General features: G+C 38.0%; 1 protein-coding gene and 1 long non-coding RNA gene across 2 annotated transcripts in view; one reads left to right on the forward strand and one right to left on the reverse strand.

Moving 5' to 3' along the window:
- The window catches only part of LOC139126440 (uncharacterized), a 178,358-nt gene that overhangs the window by 150,716 nt on the left and 13,701 nt on the right, over positions 1-13,941 (forward strand). The gene's annotated exons all lie outside the window — the stretch shown is intronic.
- On the reverse strand, positions 1,498-5,484 carry LOC139126168 (uncharacterized). The gene is made up of 5 exons (XM_070692217.1): positions 5,442-5,484; positions 4,796-4,877; positions 4,219-4,414; positions 3,601-3,751; positions 1,498-1,619 (listed from the first exon to the last, which is right to left on the reverse strand). Exons 1-5 carry the CDS (start codon positions 5,482-5,484, stop codon positions 1,588-1,590), a joined length of 504 nt encoding a protein of 167 aa, XP_070548318.1. The 3' UTR covers positions 1,498-1,587.

Here is a 13,941-nt window from a genome sequence, read left to right on the forward strand (position 1 = left end):
TTCCTACAGAACTAAACAAGTACATGACAAACTCTTTTCTGGCCATCAAAACCGTCATTTTCAGAGTAGTCCACTCTGTGGTGTTGGAAAATGTTTCTTTTTCAAACCATTTACATCCACAGACAATATCATTACCCTCCAATTTCAAAATAATCACAGTCGCATCCACTCATCATGCACACACAATCATACATACTGACACTTACATCAGTTCCTTTAGCATTGTATTCAGAGACACTTACATAATGGTCATACTACTGAATCATTTCAGAAATAAGCTCACATCCTGCCCTCTCCTTCTGCCTTATTACCCACTGATGAAACATCACAGCATTTACTCTGTCCATGGGATCTTTGAACTTTGTAAATGAGTCAAGTTTTCTCCCAGGACAATTTCTAAATAAATTAGACTCCTTAAGTTCATTTACCATTTTTTCTATATCACTGATTTTATCAGTCTGGCGTCTTCTTCTGGATGTTCTCTTTACCTCTGCTTTGGTCATTAGGTTAGATTTGATTCCCTCAACCACTTGAGCTGATTTGCATGCAAGTTGGGCTGACTCAAAGGTGCATTGGCACCCTGAGATCGAAGAAGAGATTTAATGGCATGGACCTGTATCTCTACTACATTATCGTTGGGAATGTTATTGCCCTTCCCACCTGTCAAATTACTGGAAATGTTCCATTACATTCAAAAGCTTGTCGTTCACTTAAAATAGCCTTTTCATAAGCGAGCATTCGCCATAACCACAGTCGATATTTGGTGTGTCCCATAGCATCAGCTAACAAGATATCTAATTTTGCATTTCTGAATACACGGGCGCCATCGCCATGTTTATAGGCTTTGTATGTATCGCGTACTAATAAGGCACACAGCATGAAAGATGCCATCACAGCATATCCTAAATCAGGCTCTTCTCTTTCAGGTTCAGTAGCTGAATTTACATCAGAGAAGGTCCATCCATGACTACATTCTAAATGTTTCTTAAAGTATCCTTCACGTTTATACACTTTAGAACACTGTTGCACATTGCAGTGATATTGTCCGTCACGAGTTTTCATAGCTGCAAGTACACTGTCCCTCTCATCCAATGCAACGATATGATGTTGAATATTTGAGACAGTGGTAGTCTGTTCGGCTCGAAGATGCTTGTCCAGTATGTTCTTGGCTTGTTGACAAATCCAGTTATACTGTTCCTGAGGTGCTCGGGTAGATAGGTCAGGTGGTGGCACATTTGTAGTTGGTAAGGCGTCTAATGATGATATACCAAAATGGTCCAAGCTAGCAGTTATTATGTAGGCATCTAAGCAGTTTTCTATAAATGCATGATGTGATCTAATGGGAATGAAATTATCAATGTGTTATGAAGAGCAGACAGAAATCATATATTAATATGAGATACTGAATCAGCATCTATACCAATACCAGAAGCAATGAGGAGTACATTTATAATAAATCTTTTGGCTTGACATTATAAATCAAAAATAAAATTTTACCTGAATGCTTTTGTAACACTATCAACTCCACTGACATCTCTTCTGTTGATGATGTTCCTCAACTGGTAGAGAGTACCTCTCTCATTCCCACTAGTTTCTTTGTAAAACAATCTGTATATAAGCTGAGGGAAAAAGTAAAAATTTCTGTTATGAGTTGTGTCAATGTTTGAAAAACTTGTATTTTACTTTAGCTGACTACATTCTCTATTACTCAATCAAATTACAGGTGCATTTCAGAAAGGATTGAGAAATTCTATTTCAACATATTATCATTAGTAATAGAGAATGTATGTACTTAAAATTTAAAACTAAATTAAACACTGGTGATCGTCTGTTACGATGTGCAAGATTTCTATTGTTCCGAAAAAAAGGACAAACAAGGGAAATACGCAACATTTTTAGCAAACATGCACAGTTTGTATGGTTGTGTGGGGCCCAGGCAGTCATGCGTATCAGACGATCACCAATCCTTTAAACTTACAATAATATGAACATGTTATCAGGTAAACAATAACTGAACTATACTTAGGTAGGCTTATTTTAGTATATGGTTTAGCGCCTGGAACACTTCCTGAGAAAGTGACAAACAATGCACATGAATAACATGTCAAACTTGTCTTTTGTGTGTGCAATGTGTAAAAATAAATGACCTACTCAAGGAAATAGTGTATGCTGCTTTAAATCTGTACCAAGATTACATTTAGACCTGAAATGAGATGTTGGAGAATGGGGGGGGGGGGGGGGGTCATGCAAACGGTCACTTTCCATAGCATGCAAAACAGTAAGTGATATATCAAAAGTTTCTACCCTGATAGAGTTCATGACTCTGTGTAAGCCTTCTGGGCGATGTATTATGCCTGCCAGTGCATCATAATCACCATCACTGTTCCTCATGGAAGTCTGAGCTGTATAGGCCCTTTCATTAGTCAATACATCTCCTCCAAAGACAATTTGCCTAAGGACTTTTGGATTGTCTCCAGATGTACGAGGAATATAGTTCTTGTGTATTTGCTGAATTATGTGGATTATGCCTTCAGAATCATTTTCACTTTTCTCTATAAGTTCACAGTTCAAAAATTGAGATTTCTGACTTGTTTCTTCCATATAGGGGTGAGGAATACAACTTGGTACAGACGGAGTATATGGTTGCAAAAATTCTAAATACTTAACCATTGTTTTGACTATGTGAAATGTAAAATTACTTTCAAGCTTATATAAATCATCTGGAGTTGGTAAAAAATCAGCATTTGGTACTGTCAGAATATCAGCCTTAGGTTCATTATCAGGCAAATGCGATCCTACGACCCTTCTCTGTATGTCATATATGTTGGGCTGATGGTTAGATCAAAATTATCACCTATTATCTCAAAGGGTATCTCTTCTTCTGATGATACACTTTCTACAAAACTGGACAAATATGACCTAGTAGTTTCCTGACAAGAAGTTGTATAAAATGTATCACTACTTGCACAGCTTACACTATTTACATATGGTTGAGTAAAATATTCACAATTACTCATTACAGAATTACTGAATGTGTTACATGCTTTCAAATGGCTAAAAATGTCAAGACTATTACTATTTATCGATCCACACACTGTTGATGATTTGCTAGAATTCATAAATGTAGGAGCTGTAAAGCAACTGTTGTTAGCAAAAGTGTATGTGTTTGCTGACTGGGTAGGTACTGATAGACTACTGACAGGGATAGAAACTGCTGTTACATGCATCAACTCTGGATGGTTGCATTGATCATTGAAAGCTTCAGCAGTGGCACTATTTGTCTCAATCTGAACTGCATTAGGCTGGTTACTATACACATCTGACTCTGTACATTCCTGTAATGAACTCAGAGGAGCTTCATTTTGATATTGCGTTACATCTGTCACTATGTTGGCACAGGACTGTGATGATAAGAACCGTAAGTTCATGATTAGTGGTGAAGCATTGCATGTGTAAGCACAGTATTATCGGGTTCAATTACATGGTCAACACTATTGCTAGCACAACCAGAATTACACTGTTCAGTAGGTATCGGGTTGGTTATGGCAGTCACAGAATTGCAAACTTTGGTGTTGATATTTTCTAATGTAGTTTCACTACCTTTCTTCAGAAATACATTTTGTACTTGAGTCACTTGCTTCTGAAACATGTCTTCTTTCATTTCTGTGTGTTTCTTGGTCAGTTCTTTCTTCTTCTTGTATATGCTGCTTTTTGATACACTACAGCCAAGCTTGTTCATGATAGATATTGTCTATGAAGAAAAGATTTATATATAATTATTGAAAGAAAGGTTTAGATCAAAGAGTAATAATCCACACATCTAAGTGAAAATTTGGTATATTGCTGTTCTTAGTCACTAAGTGTGATAAATGTTGAAATACACATCTTTATTAGTACATACCGTAATACACAACGTGTTGAGCGGTCTCAGTCAGAAAAATGTAACAACTTAGCCGGCTATTGAACCACTCTTTTTTGGGAGTGGAGATTTAGCCGAGTGGTTCTGTCTGTGGCCTCTCAGCTAGGCGACTGATGCCGTATGTTGTGGGTTCGAATCCAATTGAAAACTATCCGTAATACAAATGACCAACTCAACTCCATTAATATCAACTATCTTGGAAGATTTTGTATCCTATGCACTAAAATTATCACGTTTACAAGTTACAAGGAAATGATGTACTTTTTTAAAAACAATGGAAACCTTATGATATGACTTACTTCATCTGTAGCACCTCCATGGTCTAACACCATACCAACAGCATAGTTAACTAGTGACAAGTTATTGTTTCTTTGGAAAAGGAGGGTTGCTCCACTGAATGCAACTACAGGATGATTCTCTGGTCTGAATGTATAATCCTTGTGTGTGTAATCATTTGCAGTAACAGACTGCAGTACATCCAATAGTAGAGGTGCCCTTGAATATTGCAAGAGAGAAATAAAAAAGTGCCTTATAATATCAGTGACAATATTTCATAGTTTCCAATCTAGCAGTTGGCACCTTTATTAATGATACACTTATTCACCCTCCCTCCCTCACATACACACATAACACATTTCATGAAAAGTCTGTTGTTCATATTCATATAGACAATGATATTGACTTGTGTTACTCAAGACAAGAGATAGCAATTAAAGTCTATTCTGGTATCACAGACAGGAAATTTCAAATTTTTTTAAGCGTTTTCATTATTAACTCAATGAAAAACTGTGGTAAACTGGACTGAAATATGAACACTGATCCAAAGTATTATAACTATTTCAAAACCCAGACAGCTATGGAGGAACTTCTACATACCTAGTCTCCCATTCACTCAGGATAACATCCCAGTTTAAGCCAAGCAGATCATCTGGTGTCGTTGACCGAGATGTGATGGCACCTTAGTACTGCAGAGTTGTTCATATTGCAGTGACAGGTCATTTAGAAAATTTCTCCTTATGATTTCTCTGTATTTGCTCTTGTACATGTGATTGCCGATGGTGCTATCACTCCGGCCATTGCATATCGCTTTTAGTAAGTTTTGGACTCCTTCATCTTCAATTATCTTGGTTTTCACAAATGTATCATATTTTACCAAAATCTATGTGCATGTAAACAGAATAAATGTGCATGTAAACAGAATAAATTCATTATTTTTAGTTATCTTGAGTCTTCCAGGTACAACAGCAAAAAATGTATTAAGAATATTGTGCTATCCTCAGTTGCAGAAAAAGATCTTCTTCATCATGTCTAAGAGTCTAAAAGTTCTTTGCAATGGTGTCTTGAATTTTGCCCAGGCGGCGAACTCTGTTTAAACAGTAAAGACAGATCTTCTGTGGATGGCCATCACCACGGCTATATGGACCAATAACTGCCGTCAGAACTTGTTTCTGCTGCTCAACTGTATTAGAATACAATGTTCTATAATTTGACGATAAGATGTTATGACAAACTCGACATTTGCCATATTTTGTTTCCGGCACTACGCTGTTTGTGGTGGCAGCCATGTTGATCAGGGTTCAGATGACGCAAGAACAACGTGAACTATAAGAGGCCGGTGCTGATTGGTCAGATCGACATAACTTAAAGCTCATGAATAATTTATTTCCACACCAGCAGATACGCCGATGTAGTCCTAGTCTGGTTCCCTGCCCCCTTTCTACGAAAAGGGTCAGGTATGCGCCATTCTATTCACGGCACTGATTGGACGACACTATGGAACATGTCGATTTGCTTTTCGTAGAAAGGGGGCAGGGAGTGTAGCGCAGCCAGCGGTAGAATGGGGGCAGGGAACCAGACTAATGTAGTCCCTGCTCCGCCAGAGTCGGCGCGGCGTTGGGTGATAAGACTCGCCGAAGAGGGCTGGTGTACGACGATGTGCCAGAAGAAAAATTAAACCAGTGAAACCTTTTGTTAAGAATCATGTCATTTGTACACATGCCCAGGTGATGTCACTTAGAGGACAGAGAGAAGTTACAGATGTTGAAGTGTATAAACATGCTGTATCAAAGTTTTATCAGTGTATACAAGTTGAGGCAGGAGATACACTGCTAAAAATTTCTTACAAGAAATTTTTCTTAATATAAGATAAATTTTCTTCAAATAAGAAAAATTGTAACATTTTCTAGCAAGATCTTATTTGGTATTCAGCTGAACAAGTAATAAGTAAATTTTTCTTGATTTGAGAAAAATATTCTTGATTCAAGAAAAATATTCTCAATATAAGTTTTATTAAGATATTGTAAGTCATTTAATTTTGCTAACATGAAGATAAAATTTCTTATATTAAGGAAATCATTATCTAGATTTATGATCATGCTAACCATTCAAGCAAGATCATATTAAGTATTGAGCTGACCAGTAATGAGAATATTTTTCTTGATTCAAGAAAAATATTCTTGATACAAGAAAAATATTCTCAATGTAAGTTTTATCAAGAAATTTTTGGTGTTCAATTCTGATAACAAGATAAAATTTATTACATCAACCCTTTAGGGTTATTGTAACCTTTTGACACCTACCACAAAACAGCCTGCTTATATTATCTGCTATAATAATAATAAAGTATGTATGGTAATTTTAGGTAATTTTGACCAAAGTCTAAAATCAGTGTGATGCTATACATTGATTCAATTGTTTACGTAACTTGTGTGATATGTATGTCGGACTTGAACAACTGTACAAATTGCTAATCTGTGATTTTGACTGTGGAAACGATCATGATTAAAGCTTACCGCACCGGTAGGATTTTCCGACAGTGACCCCCAATTTTCAAGCATAGACAATTACTCATACACTGCAGCACAAGACTCTTGAGAGTTACCCGTACGACTGCAGGTCTGTTGAGTTGCCGTGTAGTATACCATTCTCGCGAGCCAGAGAAATAATTTCCGCTCCGCTGACCTACGCAAAAATCAAGCTCTGGCAGATTACGCCGAGAAAGTGCGGAAGTATGAATGGGGTTAATTAATTATTCATGAGAACATATCATCAGAATTAGCCAATCACGAATCCGTTTTACAAAGTCATGTCATGTCGGGTCGTAAGCTCCTCATCGTCTGTGTGTACACAATTGAGCTTTCAGGGCCTGAGATCCTCTGGTTCCGTTGCATCTCTTCCGATATATGTGGCATTAAATCCGACAGCTTTCAAAATTTTGACAGTTTTTTCTGTCATGATCGAGAGCAACGGCGACACCATGTGAATACTATGGCTTCGGTATGTACACAGACTACGGCCAGCAACGAACCCGACCCGGTCCCACTGCAAGGCCACTCAGTGTGACTATTTTCGGACGATCTCAGTTCGGGCATTTAAAGACATGCTGTTCGTTGTACTCACTTCGCTCCGTATTGATAGCGTTTTACAAGTCATGATACCGCATATTAAGTCAGGTGACGCTGCTGTCCCGTTTTGAATAGTTAGATTTTTCGGAAGCTATTTCAAGCGCTATAAAACTTCGCGAAGTTAACACACCGTACGATACAACAAGGTGTCGAAAGCAACAACACAGAGACTAGCCCATGTCCGATGTAAGCACCATACACGTCGAAATATAGTTGCTTTGTCCATGGATTGAACGTAACTAATTTATCACAATTTTTTTACAAACAGTTTTCTAAACACATCAAAATTGAAAATCGAGGGTTTGAAGTTTCAAAATATCAATATTTAGCCCCTATAATCACATTCCAAATACGACGTCCGATTACTGCGATATCAGTCCGATTACTACGCACTCACTATGGAGTCAACAATTTGGCAACTTTGACCCCCTAAATACCACTTCCGTCCTGTTAACAGTTTTAGGATAAGCACAATAAAGTTTCGAAGGGTATGGTAATAAGATTTCGTACTGCTCGTTATTTGTGAAACGGCTTTGGGCGAAATTCACTATACCCTGTCCGAAAATTGTCACCAGGTCACACTGAGCGAGTGTACGCATAAGCTTATACGTGTTCGCACCCAGCTAAACTGCAAACCCATGGAACAAACTACACCTCTCTTGGTTTGATTCCGTTGTTAGCGTAACTTTTGTGATGAATTAATGAAACATAATCGGACTTGAACAACTACGCAATTTTCCGAGATCTGTGATTTCGGCAGTGTTGAGACGATCAGGAGCCTAGCGTACATTTGTGATTTGTATCGCGGAGCACCAGCTCGAATGAAAGGGCCCAATATGTACCATTCATACGTTTCTAGCTCCATGTATACCCACAGCACGATAAAAGAAAGCTTTCAGTGTGAACCTAAATGAAGAGATCGATACATAAACGTTTATACCGTGACTTATAGTAAAGGAAATTTATGATCAATAGTTTTGAACAACGGGTTTTACACAGCGGTGCTGTTCTATGCTTGGTCGGCAACTGCACACAGCGAGGCGTGGGGCCGCCGGCTGGTCAAGTTATGCCTGATAACAGCCGAATAGTGGCTCTGTAACGGGCAATCTGATTGGCTCGTCGGTTTTTCCTCGACTATCATAGAGCCTTGCAGCAATGCGTGAACGCTAAACGTGGCCAGTGATACCACGGCCTTTTCGGCGTTGGGTGATAAGACTCGCCGAAGAGGGCGTGGTGTACGACGATGTGACAACTTTGGCATGTTTTGGATGTATCCCATCACTGAATAACAGATGACTGTCATTGTATAGAATCCTGCAAGAGAAAGGAGCATGACGATAGGAGGATATAGCCATACGACTTTGGAAAGTTTTATAGGAAATTGCAGTTTCAAGGCCAGGTTGGTTTGATGCCATACAAGTATTGGTTCCTTAAAGGAACCACACAATATGTGTGATGATCCAAAAATCGAAAACCCTAGAAACATTGACTAGTGTACCACACAACATTTTGTATAAAATTAACAGTCACAAGAAACAGTTTCATAGTGATGTACAGTATTGAGGTTGTTAAATTAATACAGAAGACCCTTGCTATTATAATCATGATGGCCGGGGTACATAGAAATTTTCGTTAAATTGAAGTGTTCATTATTATGAAGAACAAACATATCACTCTTAAGAGTCACCTTTTACGTTTACTCTCAATTCTACGTCGTGTCTGATTTACCATGCAAAACTCTTGGGGGACACAGTTTACGTTCGTTGTAACTGATGGTTTGTAATATTGGAGTTTGTAATAGTTAGGGTTTAATGTAATGTTCCCAAAAATCAGATTTTTAGCTCCACTGTCAGCGACGCGGAGCTTATCAAATAGCTTATCAAAATACCGTATCAAATTTTCCGTCGGCGTCTGTCGTCCGTCAACAATTGCCTTCTTCTCTGAAACCGCAAGTCAGATTGCTTTGAAATCTTATATGCAGTTCACTTTTTGTGACCTCACTTATTTGCATACATTGTATTTGTATTTTTGGGGCATTTTTAGCTGTTTTTGGTAAAAAAAAATCTTCTCTGAAACCACTTGTCCGATTGCTTTGAAATTTGATCTGCAGTTTACTTAGAGAGACTACAATAAGATTTGTTCAAATCGTGGTGAAATTTGCACATTTGTATTTTTAAGGCAATTTTGGCCATTTTTAGTAAAATTATCTTAAAAAATCTTCTTTTTCAAAACTACCAGTCAGATAGCTTTAATATATGGTTCATAGGTCCCTAGGGATGATCTATTTCAGATTTGTTCAAATTGTGCAGAAATATGCAAATTTGCATTTTTAAGGCAATTTTTGCCATTTTTGCTCAAAAAATGTATTCCTCAAAAAGAACTGGATTGATAGTTTTGAAATTTGGTATCTATTGATGAACTAAATTTGATCTTTTGAAATTATGATTAAATCTGCAATTTTTATTTGGGGGCAGTTGTTGCCATTTTTGGTCAGAAAATTTATTCTCAAAAAACTACTCATCAGATAGCTTTGGTTGACATGTTCTTAGGGATGATCCGATGTGATAGATTCAAAGTATGATGAAATCTTCAATTGTGTATTTTGCAGCTATTTAAGCCACTTTTTTCTGGCCACTGCATTGAGCTACCAAAGATTTCCACCTTCTTCATCAACATGTGTCAAAATGAGTTATTCTCTACATAAACACAGCGGAGCTATATCGGCCGCTAGGTTGCTTGTTATATTTGTTTCTCATCTCCTGACCGACCCTATTGTCAGCTTGGGTTGTCTCAGTTGGGCTTAGAAATGAAATGTTTATTCCTCTTAACTATGATCTGGTGTCTATAAAGAATTTTCAAATGACTGTCATCAAATGTTTTTGCAACATTTATTTGTGCTTGAATAACTAAATTCAATAGATCAATTCCAGCAATCATTATCATTCAAGGCATGTGAATTGCCAGATCAAAGAAACAATAAATAGCAACAACAAAATATCCACTGAGAAAATCAATAGTGCCATCTAGATTCACTAATCAAGGGGTAATACTGGGTACCCAGATCTGGTAAGCATACCCTACTAGCATGCTACATCTCATGATTGAACTAAAGTGACAAGGTAGTACAATTACTCAACTTGCTGTCAAAATACCAGGTCGGAGTTGTGAATACTGTCTCTCATCATCAGAGTGTTACATTTGTCATATTTGGATGTAAGATTGCCACATATACCACAGAACGTCTTAAATATCTAGCCGACCTGCTTTGTGAAAAGTTCCCGTTTCAAAGCTTAAGACTAAAAAGCTGTCTCTCACTTAAAAGTCACACCGATAAGCTCTACAGTTACTGGTCAAATACAGAAATGATTTCAAAATTGAAATTGGTCCTTGTGTCATACAGTTTAGTGTGCAATATATTTTGTGTAAACGGCATACATAACAATTTAGGTTAACTGCATGATTCTATCAGTCTAATGCAGGTCTTATGAGAGACAGCTGAATCCCTTGATTCACAACTGTTATAAGCTGCTCTGAACCACCGCACAATAACTTTGTCACTTTAGTTCAACTTGATGTGTGCAGTATGCTTGCACGGAAGGCTTACCAACTCAGGACAACCATTACACCACTGCAATTGACAAGTGGTTGGAGATTGTAATATTGGTTTGGTCAGTGGGTGTTGTTGTATTTTGTTCCTGGAAATTTCATTTGCCTTGAATGATAATGATTGTTGGGATTGATTTGATGTCAGATTCCCACGAAAACAATTATTCCCTTTCATCGGGTAGAATTTCATAATAACAATCATCAGTATAACAAACAATTGGTTATTTAGAAAGTAAAATTTGTCTCTTGAGAATTTTGCAATGTAAATCAAATACCCTGAAGAAACAATTGCAAACATACAGGTTTCAAGGACATGTAATGATAATGAAATCTCCAAAGTAACTATATTTTGTGATGTGCTCTGGAATAGTATAGAATTTCAGAATTATACAAAATTATTGAATACAGGGAATCAGAATACTGAAAAAATATCAAAAATTGTTTATCGAAATAAGCATAACTAAAATTAAGTTGCCCTATAGACTGAACTGTTCAATTTGTATATACAAACTGAACAGGTCTATGCAGTTGAATAGTGAAACCATTATATACAATATTCATGAAATTTTTCAATTCCATTTTGGATAAGTTGAGTCATGCATGTGCTACTGCTTAGTTTGCTTTCATAAAAGAACGAATTCTTCATTTATATTGACTCCAGCTGTACATTTTCTATTTTTTCAGTATTGTATTTCTGTTTATCATACATGCTATGCCTGTATCGTGATTCTCCTATTGTTTAGACGGTACTGATATGAAACCGTATTTTAATGGGTGATTATGGCTTTGCTATAATCATTGTTAACGTCTGGGAGGACACGGGGAAAAGGGTTTAGACCTTGACATGTGTGGGTCACTATGCGCCACCTACTACCACTGGCTGGATGCACTTGTGACGTAACCTTATCTACCAACTGCCCCTTTACCATTATCTAAACAATTTGCGTCACCCTCTCCACGTCACTATCCGTGCGCATATCAGTGTGAGCAAAGCTATAGCTCGTCCATTTCAACTTCTGCCACGCTCAAGTTCACACCACAAAATTCCCGCCCACCCTCCGCAAAAGAAAAAATAAATAAATAAATAAATAAAGCCTCGCTGCAGGCTAGCAGCTCACAATAAAAGATATTGTACGTCTATATACTGCTTACTCTATACAATAAAGTTCCAGGGGGGTACTGTCATGGGTCTGCTGTGGGCGACCGGTAACACGTTGCCCGATGCACGGTACCCAGAGCCCGGTACCGCCATCCAGGCCGCTATGACGCCTCGTCGCCCCTGCCATGGCAGTGCATGCATAACCCCGGATTTCGGCCAAACACTTGTCTCCGTGTCATTCTTTTGCGTTAACTAGTGAAAATACGAATTATATTTTCACTGTAACCGAACTACTTACAGCAACGCGTACGCGTGACCTTTGTAGGTACGTTCATATGTAAAACAGCTGAGCGAATAAGACTTCGGTCCCCGCGCCCGTTTGACAGTGCATCATGATAGAACCGCTATACGACAAGTTTCCTATTGACGAGTTTAAGTATCTAGATGGTAAATTGCATCGTTTACAACCATAAATGAGCCACAAAAATCAAACCGCACTGAAAATACTCGCGACAGACAAGGTGCACATATTAATAATTTGTACCTGTCAATGAGATTCCCAGGGCTTGATCGTGTCCGGTGCGGGTTTCGGATACAATTAAGATACTTGGGAAAGTAAAACTTTCGTTTAGGTTCTTCAAAGAAGTTTAGATCTATTTAGGCAAGCCAGTAATGGAAATATGCGAGCAGACGATGTAAATACCTTTGAAATGTTTTATTCGTACAGCAACAAAATCACGATCGACGCTACAGCTTACAATGTACTCACTTCACGTTTTCCCTAAACCGCTCACAAATTCCTTTCTAAGATGGTAAATTTGGCATATTTGACGTCTGAGGACACGTATAATTCCTGGAGATAAACTGACTGGTACGGCTATTATTAGTAAATCCACTGAGCATTCATAGATGTCGCAGAGCTGCTTGCTCTAACTCCGTCTGACTGTTCATACTCGATCGAGTTTTGAAATCGAATCGCGGAAGCTGGCGCGGCGCGACTCTGATCCGATTTTGGCGGGCCTAATAACTTTCGCGAAGGGATGAGGTGATGTTTCAAAACACGAAAACACACTCATTTTACACACTCCAGTCTATGTTTTACGTCCACTGCCATTTTAAGCTCGAAATAAATCTTCTTCAAATTTTGAAAACCTGTGTCGACATCTTAATGTTTAAATTGTTGGCTTTAAAAGTGTGCCATAAACCCTCCCTTGAAGTGGAATGGCCCAACAGCGGAATAATATCAAGAAGTGATACGGTTGTCATCACTCCTTAGCAACCAATTTTTTGTGAGTACAGCGAGTAGAAAGCAAGGTCGATTTCAGTTGATTTCGTCGCTAATTTCGGAACGTCCGTGGGAAAACAGTCATAACCAAAGCATGCATGTATGATAAAGGGGTTATTACACGAAGTTTGGTCGATACCGCGTCGTATTCTCGTGATGTGTCCGCATTTTGACTCGTTGCTGCGCAACTCGTCAAAATACGGACACATCACTCGAATACGACGCGGTATTGACCAAACTTCATGTAATAACCCCTATATATCAACTACAATTTCTGATCCTAGTCCATATTGTCATGCTTGAATGCCCATTATTACGATTGTCAACACAGCCTGTAGATGTGAAATGGCCAAATGAATACCAGTTTGGACTTGAATACAAACAATACCAATGTCATAGACCCTTGAGCCAGAAGGACGATGAATTTGAAATGGCATCTGCTGTAATCTGGTGAATTTGTATATTTTACTGATTTATCAGCAGAGTTAAATATGTTGCAACAAAACATCCAGTACATGTAACAAACATTGAAGTGGTAAATTTGACTCTATATTGATTGTATTTTTTTTACATGCAGGTTAAAATGTCAACACGTTTAAAAAAAGGCCCATCATATGTTGAGATGGAA

The sequence above is a fragment of the Ptychodera flava genome, assembly GCF_041260155.1.
Source record: "Ptychodera flava strain L36383 chromosome 3 unlocalized genomic scaffold, AS_Pfla_20210202 Scaffold_27__1_contigs__length_13241970_pilon, whole genome shotgun sequence".
NCBI lineage: Eukaryota > Metazoa > Hemichordata > Enteropneusta > Ptychoderidae > Ptychodera > Ptychodera flava.